The sequence below is a fragment of the Pristiophorus japonicus genome, chromosome 17 (genome assembly GCF_044704955.1).
Source record: "Pristiophorus japonicus isolate sPriJap1 chromosome 17, sPriJap1.hap1, whole genome shotgun sequence".
NCBI lineage: Eukaryota > Metazoa > Chordata > Chondrichthyes > Pristiophoridae > Pristiophorus > Pristiophorus japonicus.
This window is the reverse complement of record NC_091993.1, coordinates 107,308,015-107,331,939: the sequence shown is the minus strand read 5'-3', so window position 1 is coordinate 107,331,939 and position 23,925 is coordinate 107,308,015. Positions and strand designations below refer to the sequence as shown.

The window sequence follows — 23,925 nt, the reverse complement described above, 5'->3', positions numbered from 1 at the left end:
CTGGCATTGACCTAGGCACCGGATTCTGACACCTAGCCCATTCGACCTTGCAAAGTCCTCCTCACTCGCGTCTGGGGACGTGTGTCAACATTGCGAGAGCTGTCCCATGGACTAGTCAAACAACAGCCTGACATAGTCATACACACAATCATACCTTTCAGCTGAAGTCCCAAACCCTCCATCACCATCCCTGAGTATGATCTATCCCACCGGCAGACCCACCAGAGGTGCTGACACAATGTTATACAATCGGGAGAGAGTGGCCCTGGGAATACTCAACATTGACTGCAAACCCCATGAAGTTTCATGGCTTCAGGTCAAACATGGGCAAGGAAACCTCCTGCTGATTATCACCTATCGCCCTGCCTCAGCTGATGGCAGTACTCCTCCATGTTGAACAGCACTTGGAAGAAACACTGAGGGTAACAAGGGCACAGAATGTATTCTGGGTGGGGGACTTCAATGTCCATCACCAAGAGTGGCTCGGTAGCACCAATACTGACTGAGCTGGCCGAGCCCTGAGGAACATAGCTGCCAGAATGGACCTGCAGCAGCCGGTGAGGTAACAAAGACTAGGGAAAAAATAATCAACCTATCTGACAGTATGAGTAGCAATGACAACTGCACAGTCCTTGTGGAGACGAAATCCCGTCTTCACATTGAGGACACCCACCATTGTGTTGTGTTGCACTACCAATGTATAAATGGGATAGATTCAGAACAGGGAGCAGCTTAAAATTGGGCATCCATGAGACACTGTGGACCATCAGCAGCAGAATTGTATTTCAACTCAATATGTAGCCTCATGGCCCGGCATATTCCTCACCCTACCGTTGCCATTTAGCAAGGGAACCAACACTGGTTCAATGAGGAGTGTGGAAGAGCATGCCAGGAGCCGCACCAGGCATACCTAAAAATGAGACGTCCACCTGGTGAAGCTGCAACACAGGATTACATGCACAGTAGACACAGCATACTATCGACAGAGCTAAGAGATCCCACATCCAACAGTTCAGATCAAACTCTGCAGTTCTGCCACATCCTGTCATGAATGGTGATGGACAATTAAACACCTAATGGAAGGAGGAGGCTCCATAAACAGCCCTATTCTCAATGATGGCAGAGCCCAGCATGTGACTGCAAAAGACAAGGTTGAAACGTCTGCAACCTCATTCAGCCAGAAGTGCAGAGTGGATGATCCATCTCGGCCTCCTCATGAGCTCCCCACGATCACAGAAGCCAGTCTTCAGCCAATTCGATTCACTCCACGTGATATCAAGAAGCGGCTGAGTGCAAAAGCTATCGGCCCTGACAACATCCTGGCTGTAATGCTGAAGACTTGTGCTCCAGAATTAGCCGCGCCTCTAGCCAAGCTGTTCCAGTACAGCTACAATACTGCCATCCACTTGATAATGTGGAAAATTGCTCAGGTATGTCCTGTCCACAAAAAGCAGGATGAAACCAATCCAGCCAATTACTGCCCCATTACTCTAGTATCAATCATCAGCAAAGTGCTGGAAGGTGTTGTCGACAGTGCTATCAAGCGGCATTTACTCATCAATAACCTGCTCACCGATGCTCAGTTTGGGTTCCGCCAGGACCACTTGGCTCCAGACCTCATTACATCCTTGGTCCAAACATGGACAAAAGAGAGTGACTGCCCTTGACATCAAAGCAGCATTTGACCGAGTGTGACATCAAGGAGCCTCAGTAAAATTCAAGTCAGTGGGAATCAGGGGGAAAACTCTTCACTGGCTGGAGTCATATCTAGCACAACGGGAGATGGTTATGGTTTTTGGAAGTCAATCATCTTCGCCCCAGGACATCACTGCAGGAGTTCCTCAGGGTAGTGTCCTAGGCCCAACCATCTTCATCTGCTTCATCGATGACCTTCCCTCCATCATATGGTCAGAAGTGGGGATGTTTGCTGATGACCGCACAGTGTTCAGTTCCATTCACAGCTCCTCAGATAATGAAGCAAACCGTACTAGCATGCAGCAAGGCCCGGATAACTTTCAGGCTTGGGCTGATAAGTGGCAAGTAACATTCACACCACGCAAGTACCAAGTAATGACCATCGACCACATTCTCTACCATCATCATCACGATTGACCAGAAACTTAACTGGACCAGCCACACACATACTATGGCTGCAAGAGCAGGTCAGAGGCTGGGTATTCTGCAGCGAGAGACTCATAACCTGACTCCCCAAAGCCTTTCCACAATCTACAAGGCACAATCAGAGTGTGATGGAATATTCTCCACTTGCCTGGATGAGTGCACTCCCAACAACACTCCAGAAGCTCAACATCATCCACGACAAAGCAGTTTGTTTAATTGGCACCCCACCCATGACCTTAAACATTAATTCCCTCCACCACTGGCACACCATGTCTGATGTGTGCCATCTGCAAGATGCACTGCAGCAACTTGCCAAGGCTTCTTCAGTAGAACCTCCCTAACCCGCAACCTCTACCACTTAGAAGGACAAGGGCAGCAGCTGCATGGGAACACCACCACCTCCAAGTTCTCCTCCAAATCGTAAACCATCCTGACTTGGAATATATCGCCATTCCTTCATCGTCGCCAGGTCAAAATTCTGGACCTCCCTTCCCAACAGCACTGTGGGAGTACCTTCACCACACGGGCTGCAGCAGTTCAAGCAGGTGGCTCCCCACCACCTTCCTGAGGACAATTAGGAATGGGCAATAAATGTTGGCCTTGCCAATGACATCCCATTAATGAATAATAAAAAAACTCGCAAGAGCTAGGGAAGTGACCAGCTGTGATTGATCCTGAATTTTATGCCTAACATAAAAAATGTGCAGCTCGGGTGTACGAAATCACCCCGCATCCCATTTGGAGGTGGTAACCTTCTGCGGCTGGGACATTTATCACCCAGCCTGGAAGTTCCGCCCCTCGACGGAGCCCAGCGCTCCGCCGGCAACGTCAGTTAAAGGGGAGGGCTGCCGCATGCTCTGCAGTCCCAGGACGCCCTCGATTGGGCCAACTGCCCGGCACCGACAGTGGCTCGGTTGAGGACAGAAAAATATGGCAGCCCACTGCGCAAACGGTCTCCCCTTTAAGGGGCGTCCCGCGAAGCTGGCGGTGACATCGGCCGGCGCCATCCTCGCTTCCCATGGGGCAATTTCCCCCATGGGGCGCAAATGGGTCTGCGTGGGGCAGTGAGGGGTAGGCGCGTGCAGCGGTGACATCATTGCCGCGCGTGCACCAGCCCGGGGTGCAAATTGCGCGGCGCTAACGGCACAATGCCCTACAAACCTCCAGGGCAATTTCCCTGGAGGCGCAATCGACCCCTTCCCCTGGGCGATAAACTCGTTGCTCCCCATTAGTTCCTGCTGGAGGTGTTAATGGGGCTATAAATAATGCAATTTAATCCCAGAGATCTTTCCTGTTGGACATGGGAAGATGGGGAGGCAGGGAGTGCTGCTTTACTTTTGTTTACCAGTCTGCTGTGCCGTGCCACAGAGCTTGTTGAGATTTTAATTCCTGAAGCTTTTAATTTAGCATTACCTTCATTTTTCCATTAGCTGTCACATGTGCTGATCCTCCACCTATTAGTAAAGGCATAGCTCCATCACTATCCAATGGAGATCACTGGCAATATGGAATGGTAGCAAAATATGCATGTCTTGGTGACAATTCATTGATTGGTGCTGAAAAGCTTGTTTGCACTGAAAATGGAGAATGGGACAAGGACCCGCCGACATGCAAAGGTATTTTTCTATAAGATTAGAAATGGCTTCAATTGCATTTTCTGAGGAAGTTGATGAGCAAAAACATAATTGATTAATACCTGACATTTATACTCTTACTTGTCGATTTCCTGGTGCCATCGCACACTGGTAATACCAACTGTAGTTTTAGGTCAAGTGGGTTAAGCAGGGATATTTGAAGGAATGAGGGGTCGGGGGGAATGGGAGGCGGAGGAGGTAGAGAATGAAGGAAAGAAAGGGAGGAAAGGAATGGAGTGGTGGATGAGGGGAGCAGAAGGGAGTGGAAGAGCGAAGAAGGAGGGGGAGAGAGAAGGAAAGGGATGATGGAGGGAGGAGTGAGAGGAGGGGTGAGAAGATCGGGGGAAGGTGAAGTGGATGGAGGTGGAGGAGGAAGGAGGAGTTAATAGTTAATAGATTGGTGGGGGGATTGGCTTGCAAGCTGCAGGACTTGCTCAGAAGGGTATGGGGGGGGTCACATGTTATTTTTTCTCAGTTGGGGGAACAGTGTGGTGTGAAAATTGCTGAGCTGGGAAGGGGTTGTTGTATAAAATTGTTCAATGAGGGTTATGGGGGGGGGGGGGAATACAAGGTTACCATCCTAAAATAAACTTGCTCAATGAAGGGTGGTTAATGTTGAATAGTTTGCTCAAAAGTAGGGTCCATGCTTCAAAACTTGGTCAGCAGTGTCACAAGGAGGCGGGGAGCAGGGTCTAAAGTATTTTCAGCAAAGCGGAATGGAATTTTCCGTCAGAGTAGTAAGGGCGGTTTGCAGGTGATTGAGGCACGAGTTTATTTTGTGAGGTCAATCGGGAGATTTCATAGATGAAGCAAAATAATGCTGATCAGCTCATGATTTCATAGGGTTGCTGCTGGGGTCAGTTTAAATGAGGGCCTGCTATTAACTGCTCTGTGCACTTCTGATTTCTGTTTTGGTGCTGTTAGATTTCTTATGTAAGAAAGAAATGAGACAATTCATCTTGTTCAACCAAGTTCACAAAGATCAATATACATTTTTATGTGGTTCAAATAATTGCCTATTTAAAAGCAGGGCTGCTGTTATTGGCTGTTTACAATTTCGCTTTCAGCTTTAGTGTCGATATCTTTTCGATGTGTGCATACGAACATATGACAATGATGGGAAGGAAACACCCGACTGGTCCATCAAGCCTACCCCACACTCATGATGGCTGAAGATACCTCCTACTAGGACCAGATACCCCGCTCCCCCGCAGTCATGTAATCTCCTAGTAGAGGCAAACCGACCAGAGAAAAACCAAGGGCCAATATGGAAAAAAATACTCAACAACAACAACTTGCATAGCGCCTTTAACGGAGTAAAATGTCCCAAGGACCTTCACAGGAGCGTTAACGAACAAAATTTGACACCGAGCCACATAAGTAGATAGGACAGATGATCAAAAGCTTGGTCAAAGAGATAGGTTTTAAGAAGCATTTTAAAGGAGGAGAGAGAGGGGGAGAGGTTTAACGAGGGAATTCCAGAGCTTAGGGCCTAGGCATCTGAATGCACGGCCGCCAATGTTTGCACGATTGAAATTGGGGATGCACCAGTTGCCAGAATTGGAGAAGGGTAGAGATCTCGGAGGGTTGTAGGCAATGTTCCCTCTTATTTTTGGGGGTGCCCGGCCCCTTTAAGGGGATGTGCGGCCCATTCACAGTTTCGCACAAAAGCTGGTCCTGGGCTACAGGGAACTTCCGTTGGTTGTAGGGCTGGTGGAGGTTGCAGAGATAGGGAATGGCAAGGCCATTGAGGGATTTGAAAACAAGGATGAGAATTTTAAAATCAAGGCCTTGCCAGACCGGGAGCCAATGTAGATCAGCAAGCACAGGTGTAATGGGTGAACTGGACTTAGTGCAAGTTATATGGGCTGCAGAGTTTTAGATGAGCTGAAGTTTATGGAGGATGGGAGACTGGCCAGGAGAGCATTTGAATAGTCAAGTCTAGAGGTAACAAAGGCAAGGATGAGGGTTCAGCAGCAGATGAACTCAGTCTAGAATGGAGACAGGCGATGTGATGGAGGTGGAAGTAGGCGGCCTTGGTGATGAAAGGAATATAGGGTTGGAAGGTCAAATAAGATGCCAAGGTTGCAACTGGTCTGGTTCAACCTCAGAGTGTGGCCAGGAAGAAGGATGGAGTCGGAGGCTGGAGAACAGTGTTTGTGGTGGGGACTGAAGATAGTGGCTTTGGTCTGACCAGTACTTAGTTGGAGTAAATTTCTGCTCACCCAGTGCTGGATGTCGGACAAGTAGCGTGACAAATCCGAGGTAGTGGAGGTGTTGAGAGAGGTGGTGGTGAGGTAGAGCTGGGTGTCGTCAGTCTATATGTGGAACCTGATGTGTTTTCGAACGATGTCGCCGAGGGGCGGCATGTAGATGAGAAATAGGAAGGGATCAAGGATAGTTCCTTGGTGGACTCCGGAGATAACGGTGCGGAAGCGGGAAGGGAAGCCATTGCAGGTGATTCTCTGACTACGACCGGATAGATTGGAATGGAACAAGGTGAGGGTAACTCCAACTGCATGATGGAGGAGAGAAACTCCAATCCTGAATTCAGGCATTGACCATTGCTTCCTTGAGTATGAATTGAAACATAATCAAAGTTACATGCTCTGCTGAAGATTTTATCATAGGACAGAACAATTTAAGATGTTTTTGTTTATGTTTATGGAGGAGGATGGTGTGGTCAGGCTGCAGGCAGGTCAAGAAGGATGAGGAGGGCTAGTTTACTACAGTCACAGGCTCATAGGATGTCATCCGTAAGACAAAGGTCCTCCACTAGCTTGTCCTCGCCACACAGCACTGCCCCCCAATTATCAAGATCCACAGCGCGGTACTGGACAACGTGGATCACTTGCCATACCTCTGGAACCTCTTATCAACAAGGGCAGACATTGACGACGAGATCCAACACCGCCTCCAGTACGCCAGTGCAGCCTTCGGCCACCTGAGGAAAAGACCAGGCCCTCAGATCTGCCACCAAGCTCATGGTCTACAGGGCTGTAGTGATACCTGCCCTCCTATATGGCTCAGAAATGTGTACCATGTACAGTAGACACCTCAAATCACTGGAGAAATACCACCAACGATATCTCCGCAAGATCCTGCAAATCCTCTGGGAGGACAGACGCACCAACGTTAGCCTCCTCGACCAGGCCAACATCCCCAGCATTGAAGTACTGACCACACTTGACCAGCTCCGCTGGGCGGGCCACATTGTTCGCATGCCTGACACAAGACTCCCAAAGCAAGTGCTCTACACGGAACTCCTTCACGGCAAACGAGTCCAAGGTGGGCAGAGGAAACGTTTCAAGGACACCCTCAAAGCCTCCTTGATAAAATGCAACATCCCCACCGACACCTGGGAGTCTCTGGCCAAAGACCGCCCTAAGTGCAGGAAGTGCATCTGGGAGGGAGATGAGCACCTCGAGTCCTGTCGCCGACACCATGCAGAGACCAAGCGCAGGCAGCGGAAGGAGCGTGCGGCAAACCAGACTCCCCACCCTCTCTTTCCTTCAACGACGCTCTGTCCCACCTGTGACAGAGACCATGGTTCTCATATTGGACTGTTCAGTCACCTAAGAACTCATTTTTAGAGTGGAAGCAAGTCTTCCCCGATTCTGAGGGACTGCCTATGATGATGATCTGGGTAATTTCAGTGCTGTGGCAGGGGCGGAAATCTGATTGGAGGGGTTCAAACATGGAGTTATGGGAAAGATGGATAAGGATTTGGGAGATGAGAACACATTCAAGGACTTTGGAGAGGAAAGAGAGGTTGGAGATGGGGTGGTAGTTTGCAAGTACAGAAGGATTTTTGAGGAGGGGTTGATGATGGCACATTTGAAGGGGATGGGGACAGTACCTGAGGAGAGGTAACCATTAACAATATCAGCTAACATGGGGGCCAGAAGGGAAGTTGGGTGATCAGCAGTTCGGTGGGAATAGGGCCAAAGGAGCAGGAGGTGGATCTCGTGGACAAGGTGAGCTCAGAGAGGGCTTGAGAGGAGATGGGAGAGAATCTGGAGAAAGATGGCAGTTCAGGGCTAGGGCAAGGGAGGAACATTAGAGGAAGTTTGGCTTGGTGGGCTAGGGGAAGGGTAGGGAGGAGCAGAGGCACTGAACGTATGGTCTTAATCTTAGTGACAAAGAAGCACATGAGCTCCCCGCACCTGTTGGAGGTGAGGCGGGTGAGGGGCGGTTTAAGATGGAAGTTTGTAGTGAAAAGAACCCGGGGGTTATTTTTGCATTCAAGGATGATCCTGGAATAGCGAACAATTTTGGCAGAAGAGAGCAGGACACAATAGTGCTTTATGCGATATGCCAGATCTGGCGATGAATGGCTAAACCAGTTGTCCGCCTTAGAATTTACAGCACAGAAACGGGCCATTTAGTCCTGCTGTGCTATGCCGGTGTTTATGATCCCCACCTGCCTCCTCCCACCCTAATTCATCTAACGTTATAGGCATACCCTCTATTCCTTTCTCCCTCATGCACCTATCTAGCTTCCCCTTAAATGCATCTGTGGTTGGCTGAGTTTCACCAATAGCCAAGTGAGCTCAAAGGCTGTGCCCTGTGGATTTCCCAGATTGATGGGAGGAACGTCTCCTTTATCTGTTATCTGAAAGGGTTCTACATAAAATTTGTTTGGCCAATCTCAATCACATTGGCTATGTGCGAAAACTGTCCCTAATTTGGCACTCGCCTCTGAGTCAGCAGGTCATGAGTTCAAGTCCCAATCCACAGGTTTGAGCATACAATTCAGGCTGGCATCTTTGTGCAGTACCGAGGGAAACTGCACTATTGAATGTGCCCTCTCTCGGATGCGACGTTAAACTGAGGCACCTCCAACGGTGAGGCACTCCCTGGACTGCTAGCCCAGATTCAATGCTCAAGTCTCCGGAGTGGGAAGCTGTATATATGACATTGATATGCATCTGTGTGGCCAATTAAGACATAATGCTTGGACAGCTTTGGTCTTGGTCAGTTAAAATCAGCTGATCTATTTTAGTTCATTCCAAATCTGAGGCAGAACTATAAGAATCTAGAACATGACTTGATTTTCCCTGGCTTTAACACGTGTCAGTTCTCTTTTTGTTTAAATAAAGAAACAAAATAATGCAAGGGTATGTTTGGCAAACATTACAATTAAACAACCTGAGGAAGAGGCGAGGAGTAGATAGATCAAGGAGTTAATATGCACAAAGTTTTTTCTACTGCTAATTTCCATTCTGGATATGAGCAAGATTCAGAATAGCGCTTCGGATAGAACCATAATTACAGTCAGTTGTCCAGTGGCGATTAATGCATTGTCTTTTGTCAGTTGTTAGATGCGAACGTCCTAACTTGATTGTAAATGGCCGAATAGTAGCAGGATTTGGACCAGCTTATAGCTATCGGGAAACAATCACCTTCAGTTGTAACAAAGGTTATACAATGGATGGCAACAGTGTCATTGAATGTAGTGAAAGTAACACATTTGTGCCCCAACCACCTACCTGCAGACATTGTGAGTAACCATCTCTTAGACTTAATAGAACCAAAGGATGTGTTGACCTTTCTCAAGTCTCTTAGAAGTATATAAATAATTTGATGTTGCTTTGCATTTTTCTTAGCTGACCACTGCACTTTGCTAATTTTTTTTCTGTACTTCACTTCTAGAATTTGTTTTGAACTGATGTGTTTCTTTCCTTAATTCTCCAGAGTGTCTATATCTCTGTCTGTCTCTCCAGATATCTTGCCCCATGCAGTTTTGTACGTCTCTGTCATAGTCTTCTTCTTTCGTATGGTAGTAGCATAGTAGCAGAGCAGATCAAATGTCAATATCTATGTCAGATCTCCAGGCCAAAGCTTCCGGTGTAACAGCGTGGATATCTTGTAGGCTGCCTGTGAATTTCCTCTGAGGGCAGTGCTCAGTGATGTGCTCCAGGGTCTGATTAGGAGCTCCACAGTCGCATGAAGGGGCTGCTTTAATCTGCCACCTATGTAGAAGGTGGCAGCATAACCATGACCAGTTCTGAGGCGGTTGATGGTTGTCTACTGTTTGCAGATTGTATTGTGGGGTCCTCTATAAGGAATCCATTCCGTATGTCGCAGTTCTTCCAAGCATTTTGCTATCGGTCATCACAGCTGTGGGGAGATCGCTGAAGGGCTTTGGCGACAGTCCAAAATGGCCTTCTAGATTTGAGATGGGTTGGTGGTAGGTTGTTCAAGTCGGCCTGGATTGGCCTGTCCTTGCTGGTGTAGCGGTTGTATTCTCTGGAGACTGCATATTCATGGCGTAAGTGTGGTGGTGCGATGTTTGCAAGCACAGGCATCCACAGTGTCTGTGTCGATAAAAGTGTACCAGTGATAATTCATAGTGATGTTTCTCTGCCTAATTCATTTGTATCTCTTGGTCTTTCTCTTGCTGCTTGCCCAGTGTCGGATGAGCAGATACTTCTTTTAATTAAATGTTGGGAAGACCGAAGCCATTGGCCCAGATTTTCCAGGGCCTATGACAGCATATGTGGCTGTAAGTGCCCCGCAACTTCCGGGTTCCTCATGCAATGTGCATGCATGAAAACCCGGAACTTGCGATCTGTCAAGAATCTTCTTGACAGATCCAGTGCATCCCTAGGAAATGGGCATTCAGTGGCAGAGAGTTGGGCTATTTGCCCAACTACTGCCCAGCGAATGGCCTAAGGCACAAGGCCTACTTTTATCAGCGTAAGGGTGAAAATAAATATGAAAACATATTTTTTTTTATCATTTTAAAATTCAAAAACCTGTAAAATAAGATTGTTATTTTTGGCCCCTTGAAAAATATTTCAAATTATTTTTCAGAAAAATAAAATTTTGGTTTTAGATGTTTAATTAAATTGTACTTTAATTAATTTTAAACATGTAATGATTTTTTTAAATTTCAGTGTTGTTAAAATGTATTTTTTTAGGTGATTCTTATTTTATGGGGATTCCGTACGTAAATGGAATCCCCATAAGCAGCATGGGAATCCCCTTTCTGATTGGTTAGGTCAGCCCACGTGATCTGAAGGGCGCTTGTGAACCGTCTGCGTCCCTGGGACACGTGTGCCTCTATTCAGGCACACGTGTAGAGGTCCATGTGCGCGAGTCTCTGTGGATCCAGGACCATCAGGTAGGTTCATAGTTATATTGTGGTTTGGAGGCATCCACCCGTGGGAAGCCTCCGACCGCAATTTCAGGACAACTGTCTTCGGTCCCCTCCACAAACAACGTTCCCTGTCATTGATTCCATCCCCCTCCCTGGCCACGTTCTGAGGCTGACCCGACGGTTTTCAGCCTCTGCATCCTGTTTGACCCTGAGCTGAGCTTCCAATCCCATATCCTCTCTATCACCAAGACTGCCTATTTAAGGAGATATTTTATAACTCCGTAACAAAAATATATCCCAATGAAAAGGCTTTAAGAGAAGGGATAACCATCCGTGGCTAACTAAATAAATAAGGGATGGTATCAAATTGAAAGCAAGGACACACAATGTGGCCAAGACTAGTGGGAGGCCAGAGGATTGGAAAACTTTTAAAAGCCAGCCAAAAATGACTTAACAAATAATAGAGAGGGAAGATAGATTATGAAAGTAAACTAGCACAAAATATAAAAACAGATAGTAAGAGTTTCTACAGGTACATAAAAAGGAAAAGATTGGCTAAAGTAAATGTTGGTCCCCTCGAGGATGAGACTGAGGAATTAATAATGGGGAACAGGGAAATGGCAGAGACTTCGAACAAATATTTTGTATCTGTCTTCACGGTAGAAAACACTAAAAACATCCCAATAGGGGATAATCAAGGGTTATAGGGCCCAAATTTCCCCAGTCGCCTAGGGCGGCGTAGTTAGGGGTGGCACGCCAACTTTTTGGGGCAAAAAAAGTGGCAAAAATGCACCTGCTAATTTGGCTGCTCCCTCATCGTCCAGTTCCATCGGCGTGGTGCTACAGCGCCTGCGGGGGGAGGGGGGGAGCTTCGGCCACGCTTGCTTAGCGCAGCCGGCAGGAGGGGGCGGGGCTTTGGCCCAGCATCTTGTACAGTGCCGGCAGGGCGACGCGTGTCCGTTTGAGCATGCGTGCATGCGTAATACGCGTTTCAGCATGCGCGCATGCGCAGTGGAGCAGGAAGCTTGGCAATCAGCCAATTAAAGGGAGAGAGTCCTAAGTATCATTGGCAATGGACCCTATATAAAGGTAAGGTCTAAATAGTGATTTTTGTGTGGCTGAGGGAGTGCAAAAGGAGTGCTGGATAGGTGGAAGAAAGGTGAGGTGTGATTTTTGAACATTACCTGATTGTAAGTCCAATACACGAATGACGCAAGAGCATGCAACAAGAACAAAGAATTTCCTCCATGAAGAAGTGGAGAAAATGTCACTGTAATTGAGGAGTAATGGATGGAGCTGGATATCAGTAAGTGTGGTCCACAAAAGTTTCACCTAAGGAAATGAGAAGAAGATGGAACCTAGTTGCAGAAGAATACTCCGCAGGGGTGAATACCGCAAGATCTGGAAGCTATGCAAAAAGAAATGGCAGGATGTTGGTCAAGCAGTGAGTTAAGTAATATCTTCATCTTTAAATTGAATTGCAATTGAAAATGTGACCATCTGTATGTGTCCCACCCATTAGAAGCGCACCATTTGTGAAAATTAATATTTTCATCTTTGCAGAAGAAATTGGCCCACAACAAAAAGGAAAGACTTAGAACAGGAGGAGGTCCACCAAATCTGCACCAGCTGTCACCCCTGGAACAGAGGGTTGCTGCCTTGCTGAGTCACACCAGCAAAAAAAGAATCAGCTCTGCACGAGCTGGACCCACACGCGAGGGTGAGGGTGAGTCATTAAAATGCATAATCGCCCTTTAAATCAACCTGCTGACTGGTCTGCTATGCATCAGACTACTCATGCCACCCACCCTGCCCCCTCCTGTGCTGCTAACCATTTGACTGTTCTGTTGTATTTTGCAGAAGAAGAAGACACTCCTCAAGATCCTGAAGGTCCACCAGAAGATCCAGATGCGTGTGCTCCAGACCAAGGCGGGTGGGGGGAGGAGGGGGTCCATGGAAATGTGTTCACGGGAGAATGCTGACTGCGATATGGATCAGTCGATAGTACAAGGCATCACACTGCCAGAAACCTCCATGAGCTCCTCGGTGATATTCCATGGTTTCACGCCCTCCGAGGTTGCGGGTCCCAGTGGCGGTGGTGAAATGCATGTTGGGACACCCAGTGCCCCACCGTCCCAGCCTGCGCGTCACACTGGAGGGGTGCCACTAGGCAGACCCACGGCGAGGGGAAGGAGAAGCCGACCAGTCTCTCCTGAGATGCAGCTCTCAGGGGAGGTTAATCAGGTTTTGTCATTGGGTGAAGAGACCAATGCCCTTTCAAGATCACTCGTGGCGGCCGTCAGTGGGGTGCGTGATGAGGTAGCGACAATATCAAGTGAAATTTCAGCACTGAGACGGGAACTGAGGGCGAGCATTTCAGAGGGTGTGCAAACGATGGCAAATGCCATGAGGAAGCTAGCTTCTGCAATAAAGGCACAAAGGCCAGATACTCAAATGCCACTCCCGCTTCAATCCATGCACCAGCCACCGGTGCGACCCAAGCCGGGCCCCCAACCCCCCCCAACCAACATCACCGACCCTATGAGGAAGTGCACTTTCCCCGAGATGTGGGTGAGGGATGCGTGCAGCCTTTCTTTGCTGTTGCTGTTGTTGTTGTTGTCATTGAAGTGCACTGCAAAATATCCAATAAAAGATATTTTGCATTAAAACTGAATCATGATCCATTAGGACCAGACAACATTTAGGGACAACTGTAAAAAGTTAAAATCCCTCACCCCTACAATCATGCGTGCCTGCCGCCCCGAGCCCTGGCGGGAAGGCTAGCTGGTGCGTTCTGCAGTCGGCAAAGTAGGACTGCTCTATTTTCAGTAGCTGATTTATCTCTCATTTATTTTTGATAATGTTATGCAGCTGTTGTGCTGAAGATATTGTGATGTTGTGCTGATGTTGTGAAGGTCTTTAGTGCTTTAGAATCCTCAAACTCACATTGCCCCTGCGCTGATTTCTTAAATGTAGGTAAGGTTTTTCTGTGCCTACAAAAGTAGCCACATACACTGACCTAAGTTAGTTTGGAGTAACTTTCAGCTGGCCAAATTTGCTTCTATGGCCAAAAGAGGCATAAGTGGCTTGTCACGCCCCCTTTTGGAGAGAAAAAATGAAACTAGAAATAAACCTAACTAACTGACTTACACTGGAGCAAGTTAAATGGGGAAATTTGCGATTTTTAAGTTACTCCAAAAAAAGCTACTTACTCCAAAAAAAACGGGGCAACTCCTGGGGAAATTTGAGACCATAGGGAGGGAGGAACTTAATACAATCACTATCATTAAAAAAGTAACACTCGGCAAAATAATGGGACTAAAAGCGGACAAGTCCCCTGGACCTGATGGCTTGCATCCTAGGGTCTTAAAAGTGACTGCAGAGATAGTGGATGCATTGGTTGTAATCTACCAAAATTCCCTGGTTTCTGGGGAGGTTCCAACGGATTGGAAAACCGTAAATGTAACGCCCCTATTTAAAAAAGGAGGCAGACAGAAAGCAGGAAACTATAGACCAGTTAGCCTAACATCTGTCGTTAGGAAGATGCTGGAGTCCATTATTAAGGAAGCAGTAGCAGGACATTTGGAAAAGCATAATTCAATCAAGCAGAGTCAGCATGGTTTTATGAAAGGGAAATCATGTTTCACAAATTTGCTGGAGTTCTTTGAGGATGTAGTGAGCAGGGTGGATAAGGGGGAACCAGTGGATGTGGTGTATTTGGATTTCCAGAAGGCATTCGATAAGATGCCACATAAAAGGTTACTGCACAAGATAAAAGTTCACGGGTTGGGGGTAATATATTAGCATGGATTGAGGATTGGCTAACTAACAGAAAACGGAGAGTTGGGATAAACGGGTCATTTTCCGGTTGGCAAAAAGTAACAAGTGGGGTGCCATAGGGATCGGTGCTGGGGCCTCATCAATCTATATTAGTTACTTGGATGAAGGGACCGAGTGTAATGTAGCCAAGTTTACTGATGATACAAAGATGGGTGGGAAAGCAAATTATGAGGAGGACACAAAAAATCTGCAAAGGGATATAGACAGGCTAAGTGAGTGGGCAACAATTTGGCAGATGGAGTATAATGTAGGAAAATGTGAGGTTATCCACTTTGGCAGAAAAAATAAAAAAGCAAATTATAACTTAATTGGAGAGAAATTGCAAAGTGCTTCAGTACAGAGGGACCTGGGGGTCCTTGTGCCTGAAACACAAAACGCTAGTATGCAGGTACAGCAAGTAATCAAGGCAAATGGAATGTTGGCCTTTATTGCAAGGGGGATGGAGTATAAAAGCAGGGAAGTTCTGCTACTACTGTACAGGGTATTGGTGAGGCCACAACTGGAATACTGCGTGCAGTTTTGGTCTCCGTATTTAAGGAAGGATATACTTGCATTAAAGGCAGTTCAGAGTGGTTCATTAGGTTGATTCCATTGATGATGGAGTTGACTTATGAAGATAGGTTGAGTAGGTTGGGCTTATACTCATTGGAGTTCAGAAGAATGAGAGGCGATCTTATCAAAACATATAAGATAATGAGGGGGCTCGACAAGGTGGATGCAGAGAGGATATTTCCACTCATAGGGGAAACTAGGGGGCATAGTCTCAGAATAAGGGGCCGCCCATTTAAAACTGAGATGAGGAGGAATTTCTTCTCCCAGAGTGTTGTAAATCTATGGAATTCTCTGCCCCAGAGGAGGCTGGGTCATTGAATATATTTAAGGCGGAGATAGACAGATTTTTGTGCGATAAGGGAATAAACGATTATGGGGAGCGGACAGGGAAATGGAGCTGAATCCATGATCACATCAGCCATGATATTAAATGGTGGAGCAGGCTCAAGGGGTCAAATGGCCTACTCCTGCTCCTATTTCTTGTGTTCTTGTGCCTACTTCCACCACCATAATATTGCCCATCTCTGCCCTTGCCTCAACCCATTTGTGTTAAAACCCTCAAACATGCTTTTTGTTACCTGCAAACTCAAGTATTCCAGTGCTCTCCTGGCCAGCCTTCCATTTATCACCCTCTGTTAACTTCTGCACATCCAAAGCTCTGCTGAACATATCCTAATTTGCACCAAGTCCTGTTCCCCCATCACCCCAGAGATCGCTGACCTACATTGGCTCCCAGTCCAACAATGCCTCAAATTTAAAATTCTCATCCATGTGTTCAAATCCCTCACTTCTCCCTATTGCTGTAACCTCCTCCAGCCCCCGACAACCCTCTGAGAACTCTGCATTCCTCTAATTCTGGCCTCTTGTGCATCCCTGATCGCCATTACCCCATCATTGGTGGCCATGCCTTCAGCTGTCAAGGCCTGAAGCTCTGGAATTCCCTCTACAAACTTCTCTGCCTCTCCACATCTATCCCCTCCTTTATGAAGCTCCTTAAAGCTCACCTCTTTGGCCAAGCTTTTGACCACCTTTCCTCATATCACCTTATGCATAGAAATTCAGTGCTGTGGTCACATTAACTGCTACAAATCATGCAGTAGCAGATGCGGTCGGAGGCTGCAGCTTCTGTCACAGCATTCTGATATTGCCTCTCATGAGACATGCAATCTGCTCCTATACTGCTCCTCGCTGAGAGTTAGGTATCTTGAGCTGGGCCACTCGACTCTATTCGCAACATAAGGCCACCTGTGAGCAGCTCTCCTCCTGACTGGACTCTGTTCAGGACAATGTGCTGCTTCCTGCAGCTGTCAGTGTTTTCGCCCGTAGATGCTGCAGGGAGCGGAACCGAAGTTCAGGTCCTGAGGGGGCTACCAGGGCAATGATGTCACGATCTCTGGGCGAAGGCGACTGGGGTGGCAGGTCTTACCGCTGCCATAAACCTCCCGCCGAAGTTCACGGGAGTTGTTCATCGCACCGTGCCCGGTTGTTAAGTCGTTAGCGACCTGTTATCGCCCCCCAGAGGTGACAACGGGAGGTGCTAAAGAGGCCACTTTCTAGGCCTGAGTGTTCGTCGCACCAAAGTCAATTGAAAAGGCACCTATAGATTCATAAGACTCCAATTTTAATATTTTAGTGATGTCTATGTCTATGTCTAGGCCCCGATCAAAATGGGGATGGGTGGATCAGCAATGGGAGCTGGAGGGTAAATCTTCATTGCGTTACCCTGTCTTTCTCACCTTGATAATCAGCCCCAATGTATAGAGGAAATCATTCCTATTGCGTTGTTTTCTCCTTTCAACCTGTTATTCTTTTTCTCTCTCTGTCAATTTCTCCTCCTGAAGAAATAAAACCAGCAGACCAGGTCTTGCTGTGGGTATTGAGGTGAGGGAAGAATAGAAAGCAGTGAGAAGAATACCTGTTCCTTACTCTGTGCTGCAGTCTATTGGTTCACCAGTGTGTTGTGTCACTGAGCTTTTAATCCCTGAAGCTTCTGATTTGAATATGTTGAGGACAATAACTGAATTTTATTTTTCCCCAGCTGTCATATGTGCTGATCTTCCACCTATTCGTAATGGGAAAACTCCAACACCCCCCTATGCAGAGAACTGGGAATATGGAATGGTAGCACGATATTCATGTATTGGTGACTATTCACTGATTGGTGCAGATGAACTTGTTTGTACAGCAACTGGACAGTGGGACAAGGACCCACCGGCATGTAAAGGTACAGTTCGTTAATACTTTGTGTTTGAGTATTAGAATACAGTTCTCAGACAGCTCCACTAACAGACACTCATTTAATCATATGCAAGCTTTTGCAATGTCACACAAACTGAAGGTGCAGTTTGCTGCAAAAAATTAACTTTTGTTACGATGGGCCCGAAATTGGTGAAACCCAAGTGTCGCCCAAAGCATCGGCGATGGCCGCCGAGAGACCGGGCGGTACTTTGCTAGGAAGATTCCTCTAAAAGAGGTGGCAGTAATGCCCGGTGGCCAAACAATTGCTTACGCCGTCAATCTGCGCAGCAGCGGGCGGGAGTTCTCAATCTCGGCAACAAAGGCTCTTGCCGCCCAAGTGCCGCCGAGGAGGGTGGAAGACCTACAAATAAAAATCAATACAAAAAAACCCACCGGAACACCTTCAGGGGATCCCATCCAGGTAAGTCGCTGTAATAAAAAAATTTCAAATATGTTCACTAACCTTTTTTTTCCGTTCTTTGTACTTACCATTGGGGTTAGACCTGCTTCTACGCAGTGGTCCTTCCTCCTGCTGGCGCCGACTCCCACCTGCACCAATCTGGCAGCTCGGCGTGCGGGAGGACACTTACGCTACTTGGTCATCAACAGCCGTCAGTGGGCGGTTCCCGGCGGTACTCCCCTCCCACCCACTCCAGCCCAAGTGGAAACTGGCACAGAAGGGAAACCGGAGGCAAAAATCGGCGGCATTTAACAGTAAGGCCACCAATATCGGGGCCTTAGTTTTTGCCATCTGTAAATTGGTTTGAAACTAAAATGCTTAAATCTTCCAGTTTCCACTTAATCATGGATAAACTTGTAGAATGGAGAACCTTTCTTAATTTAACGTGGGTAAGATCCTGATGCTTTGGTTCTCACTAATAATCTGCTGGTTATTAAAAAGTAATTACAATTTTGAGCATGATCCTACTAATGACCAAATAATACAATGTTCCCACTAATCTGACTGTAATATTCAGGCAAGATGTGGTAGTTTTACATTGCAACAGTTAGGCTACATGTGTAGAACAATTCCTTCAAAGGTATAATAAACTCTAATTGCGTTGAGAAAACAAAAGGAGACTGCTTGAGACACATGGAACCTTTTAACCATCTGAATGGGCAGACAGGTTAATGTCCCATCAGAGGATGACACCTCTTATAAGACAGCATTCCATCAGTACTGCATTGGAGTGTCAGCCTAAATTATGTGCTGCAGTCCTGGAGTGAGGCTTGAATTGGCAACCTTTTGACTCAGTGGTCAGAGCATCTGAACCAAACTAACAGTTGTTAACAAGTAAAACGCTCCAGAATGATAAAGGTACAATAAACTCCTTTTCACTTCAACCTTTTTTGCTTCCCAAAAATTAACTAAATTCAGAGCCGGGAAATAAGACATTTTTGACACTTTCGTCACCCAGTCACCCCATTGTTTCAGGCTGTCGTCTGGACTGGGAAGGCCAGATAATGTATAAAGTTCCCTTTGCTGGATTTAAGGTTTTAAATCAGCCTCATTTATAACACTGCATCTCGTACTGCACAAATCTGAATTGTTAATTTCCCAACCAACTATCGCTGTTGGCCCCTCTGAGATTGCTATTGCCATGTTCTGCGACAAAAGGAGAGAGCTCCAGAGTGTGGGGCTAAGGTGACTGAAAGCTTTGCTACCAATGGTGGGATAAAAGGGAGGGAGGTGGAAGGTCACAGTTGGAGGGCTGAAAGCTGCAGGAGGGGAAGTTATACAAGGGGACTGATGGGGTAGTACAGAGTGATGTTGTGAGGACACTTACAGAGGATGAGAATTTTAAATTCTCATAAATTGGTGGATAGCCAGTGTAGATCAGCAAGGGTGGAGTGGTGTGGTGGTATCAGAAATGCCTTTTGAATGAATTTTAATTTATGGAGGGAGGAGAATGGGAGACCTGTAAGAAGAATGTTGGAAATATCGAGACAGGGTTGTGCATACAACTCTCTGCAGCAGTGGAGCTTCAGTATAGGTGGAGGCAAGAGATGTGGAGGTGGAAATGAGCAGTCTTGGTGACGGGTAAGATGTGGGGTTTGAAACTCAACTTTTGTTCAAACAGGCTGCAAAAGTTTTTACATCCTGATTTAGCCTGAGCAAATGGCTAGAGAGGGCAATGGAGTCAGTGGGAAATAAACAGAACATAAAACAGGACCTGAAAACATTGGCATTGGTCTTCTCAATGTTCGGTTGTAGGAAATTGTTACTCTCCATAATTTTATGACAGTCAGACAGTCTGACAACATAGAATTTTTTTAAATTGATTCGCGGGATGTGGGCATCTCTGGCATGGCCACATTTATTGCCCATACCTAGTTGCCCTGAGAGGGTGTTAATGAACTTTCTTTTTGAGCTGCTGCTTTGTACTTTGACACAATTGAGTGGCTTGCTAAGTCACTTTAGAGGGCAATGTTGGTGTGACACTGGAGTCACTAGACCGGGTAAGGACAGCAGGCTTCCTTCTCCTGAAGGATACTAGTGAACCAGTTAGGTTTTTAAGACAATCCGACAACTTTGTGGTCTGACACCACAGAAAAATTCTCATCTCCACCCTATTTATTTTCTAATTATCTTGTCCTCCCACCTTAACAGATTTGCATATGCGAACCGCCAGATCTCTCTGTTCCTGAACCCCCTTTAAAATTGTACCAGTTAGTTTATATTGCCTCCCCTCACTGTTCCTCAAAAGATGCATTACTCTGTGTTAAATTTCTTCTGCCATATGTCTGTAATGTTGTTATGTCTGTTATACACTTATGAATGACTCCAAGAGGCAATGTGTTGTACTCAAACTAGTGACCTTGGTCCTTTATTCGTAACTCCAGAGTGAGGCACAAGCATGGTGGGCAGCTTTTTATACTGGGCCCTGCACACCTATGCAGGTGACCCTCAGGTCTCCCACCGCAGTGCCCTCTGGTGGACCGCCTCTGCCACAGGGGCAGGAAACCCCAGTCTCCACCAGTTGCACCCTCTGGTGGTGCCAGCATAGTATATACACAGTGTAAACCTTATTGACAGTACATCAGGTACCAAGTCTCCATCTTATGTAACTATACAGTGACTACACAGAGAGTATATCTATAGTCTGTATATATAACATCAATCTGGCTATGTGCTTCTGAAGTCTGCTACTATCCTCATCCCTAACTAAGTCAAAGAAGTGAAAGTAATCGAAAAAAATATGCCTAAAGACTAGGGCTAGATCAAAACTAAATTGTTGTCTTTTTGAATGAAGAGAGATCAGTTGAGTGTGGACTTAGTGTACTAGTTGATCTCTATCTAACTTGAAATTTGCAGCTATAAACTTGACTGTTTTAAGGTACCTGTGGTGAACATCCACAATGGGAATATAACTCACCAATGGAAACATTTACTTCTCAGACATCATTTTATGTGGGTAGCAAGGTGGTTTACAAATGTTACATGTACAAGGAAGGGATTTCAAGATATGTTAACAGTCGACATGTTTCAACTTGGACACTATTGCGGGCCACTTGTGAATGTAAGTTTTATTGTTTTCTGTCTTTTCCCTTGCCCATCTTCTCCACAAGGAAATCATTTGTGCAGGGATACGATTCCATAGAGGCAGGCATCCCTCCACAACCTTGCCCAAATTGCTGTTTTGGTGTATGAGCTTGATAGTGAATGATAGCATGCAACTCAACCCTAGGGTACATTACAGCTGACCCTTGATTTGTTCCCTCCACCAGCACCATTTTGGGGCTTTAGTGCTTGATGCGTGCATACGACAGGTAATAAGTTCATTTGAGTTGCAAACTGTCGTCAACCATAGCCTGGCATCTTCGTCAGGTGAGAGAATTACTTTTTCTTCTGCTTCCATGACATAAGGACATGGAAGACTGCATTGACAATGTAAAGGCAACCTCCTGTCATGCGTGCTGCACACTGAGTCTGAAAGGTGGGTTCACCTTTCCCCTAAAATGGAGACCTCGCTTTGTTGCATCTCGTTCATAATATATACAGTGTCTTCCATCAAAGCAGACAGTTGTGACACTTTTCTATGCTCCACCTCCTTCCCAGCTTTTGTGCAGAACAGGCACCTACAATTTTAAGGAGCAGCATCCCATTACGACCTGCTGTTTTCCCCATTCACTGACCACTGTGCACGAGGAAAACACGGAGGGAGCATATTGTAATTGTTTAAGTTGGTTGAGTTTATGAGCTCCACTCCACCATTATGAAAGCACTATCCTGCACCATGATCCTGAGGCTATTTTCCTCAGGATTGCAGAATTAAACCTGTAGGAACTATTTCATATCAAAATTTGTAATTGGTCACTGAGGGAAATGTGGGTTCATTAAAGATGGACAGAGATGATATTCTGCAATAAGGAAATGGAAAGCTTGTTAATTGAGTACTTTGCATCTGTCATCACAGTAGAGAAAGAGGTCAAAATAACAGCGATACAAGGGAAACTAACAATAAATGAAGGGGAAGAACTTACTGGATTTAATATAAGTTTTTAAAAAGGTAATGGAGAAAATAATGGGAGTAAAGATAGACAAATTTCAAGGACCTGTTGGTTTCCACCCCAGGGTTTTAAAAGAAGTATGTGAGGAAATAGCACTCAATTAGTCGTAATCTTCCAAAGCTATCTTGATTTGTGCCGTTGGATTGGAAAATTGCAAAAGTCACTCCATTATTTAGGAAGGGTAGGAAAGAGAAATCAGGTAACAACAGACCTGTTAGTCTAATGTCAGTTGTGATGAAGTTACTAGAATCTGTAATTAGAGACAGAGTGGTTGAGCACTTGAACAAATAAATATGAGCTGATTAGAGAGAGAGTCATCATGGAGGTATGAAGGGTAGGTCACTAATATGGAGAGTAAGGGAGTGTCTATGGATGATAACCAGGGATCTATAATGGGTCCTTAGTTTTTTGCCATATGTAAGTACTGCAGGTTGGAGCAGGCAGTTACAAAGGAACATAGTGATTGGGCAAAACTGTGACCAATGGAGTTCCACTTTGGATCCAAGAAAGACAAATCATAGTACTTTCGAAATAGTGAGAAACTAGGAACTGTAGAGGGGCAAAGAGATGTTGGTGGTCCATGTACACAAATCATTAAAACCTCATGGACTGATACAAAAAGCAATTAAACGGGGCCAATGGAATATTGACTTTAATATCAAGAGGGCTGGAATACAAAAGGGAGAACCCTGGTCAGACCCCATCTGGAGTACTGCATTCAGTTCTGGCACCACACCTGAGGAAGGATATATTGGCCGAGGAGGGTGTATAGCACAGATACACCAGAATGATGCTTTTGATACAAGCCATTTTTCAAGCTGCAATTCTTAAATCTTCCAGTTTCCATTTAATCCTGTGCCCGGGCGTAGGATTGAATAAACTTGCAGAACCAAAGCAGCCTTTCTTAATTTAAAATTCTTGAAATTCCTACTATTAATGGGCTCAATTTTCTCCAATTATCTGCGCCATTTTTTTGATGTGCACCGTTTCTTCTGGTGTAAATTAAAATCTCCAAGTTTCCCCAAAGTTTCTGTGCGAGCGTAAATTCACTTAGGTAGGATTTTTCTTAGGCTACGATTTTTAAAATCTCATTGGGGGCGTAACCTGCCACCTGCGTGGCTCCAATTTACTCCAGCTTTTCTTAGGACAGCGTATGTGACCACTCTGGAAAAACCTTTTGGGCAGTTAACAAAATCGGCGCAGGTAAGAGAACCAGTGCAGCAGATGCAGATCCACGGCCAGGACAGCAGCAGCAGAGAGGGAGGAGAAGGGGGATGGGGGGGGGGAGGCCTTTCGGCCAGGGTTAGCAGAGGCACCCAGCACTGGGGGGGGGGGGCGGTGGGGTAGACTCTTGGCATAAACTCTTTAATAATTTAACGCTGGTAAGCTGCTGCATTGTGTAAGGTGCTTGTGCAGGTTGCTGTGAGCTGGCCAGAATGTGTTGTATGTTTCACTTTCCACCATCAACCCGCAATGTATCCCTCGTTACCCTGGCAACCCAATCTTTTTGGTGCAGATCTTAGGCTCCACGCCCAAAGCTAAAGGACCGGCTACGCGGTGTCAAAATCAACAATTCAAATGGGAAAAGTTGGATGATTTTGTTTTGCCGTAGTTGGGCCCCAAAAAAACAGGCGTAACTCTTCAAGTACGCCAAAAAACGACATTGGGGAAAATTGAGCCCGTGATTCTGTGCTGGTTATTATAAAGTAACTAAAACTTCACGTGTGCTGAAGATACTTTCAAAATTACCATGTTTCCAGATCTGCGGTCTGGTCCTATTCTTCAGGCAACAGTTTTGTCAAACATGATTTCCCTTTCATAAAACCATGTTGGCTCTGCCTAATCATATTGTGATTTTCCAAGTGCCCTGTAACACGTCTTTAATAATAGATTCTAGCATTTACGCTACTACTGATGTCAGGC

General features: G+C 46.1%; 1 protein-coding gene across 1 annotated transcript in view; it reads left to right on the top strand.

Annotated features, from left to right (window-relative positions):
• LOC139228020 (sushi, von Willebrand factor type A, EGF and pentraxin domain-containing protein 1-like) overlaps positions 1–23,925 on the top strand; it is a 79,012-nt gene that overhangs the window by 28,428 nt on the left and 26,659 nt on the right. The window contains exons 7-10 of the mRNA XM_070859171.1: positions 1,084–1,430; positions 2,484–2,541; positions 3,552–3,737; positions 17,291–17,476. Of these exons, the coding sequence (XP_070715272.1) occupies positions 1,084–1,430; positions 2,484–2,541; positions 3,552–3,737; positions 17,291–17,476 (777 nt within the window). The remainder of the gene's footprint in view (positions 1–1,083; positions 1,431–2,483; positions 2,542–3,551; positions 3,738–17,290; positions 17,477–23,925) is intronic.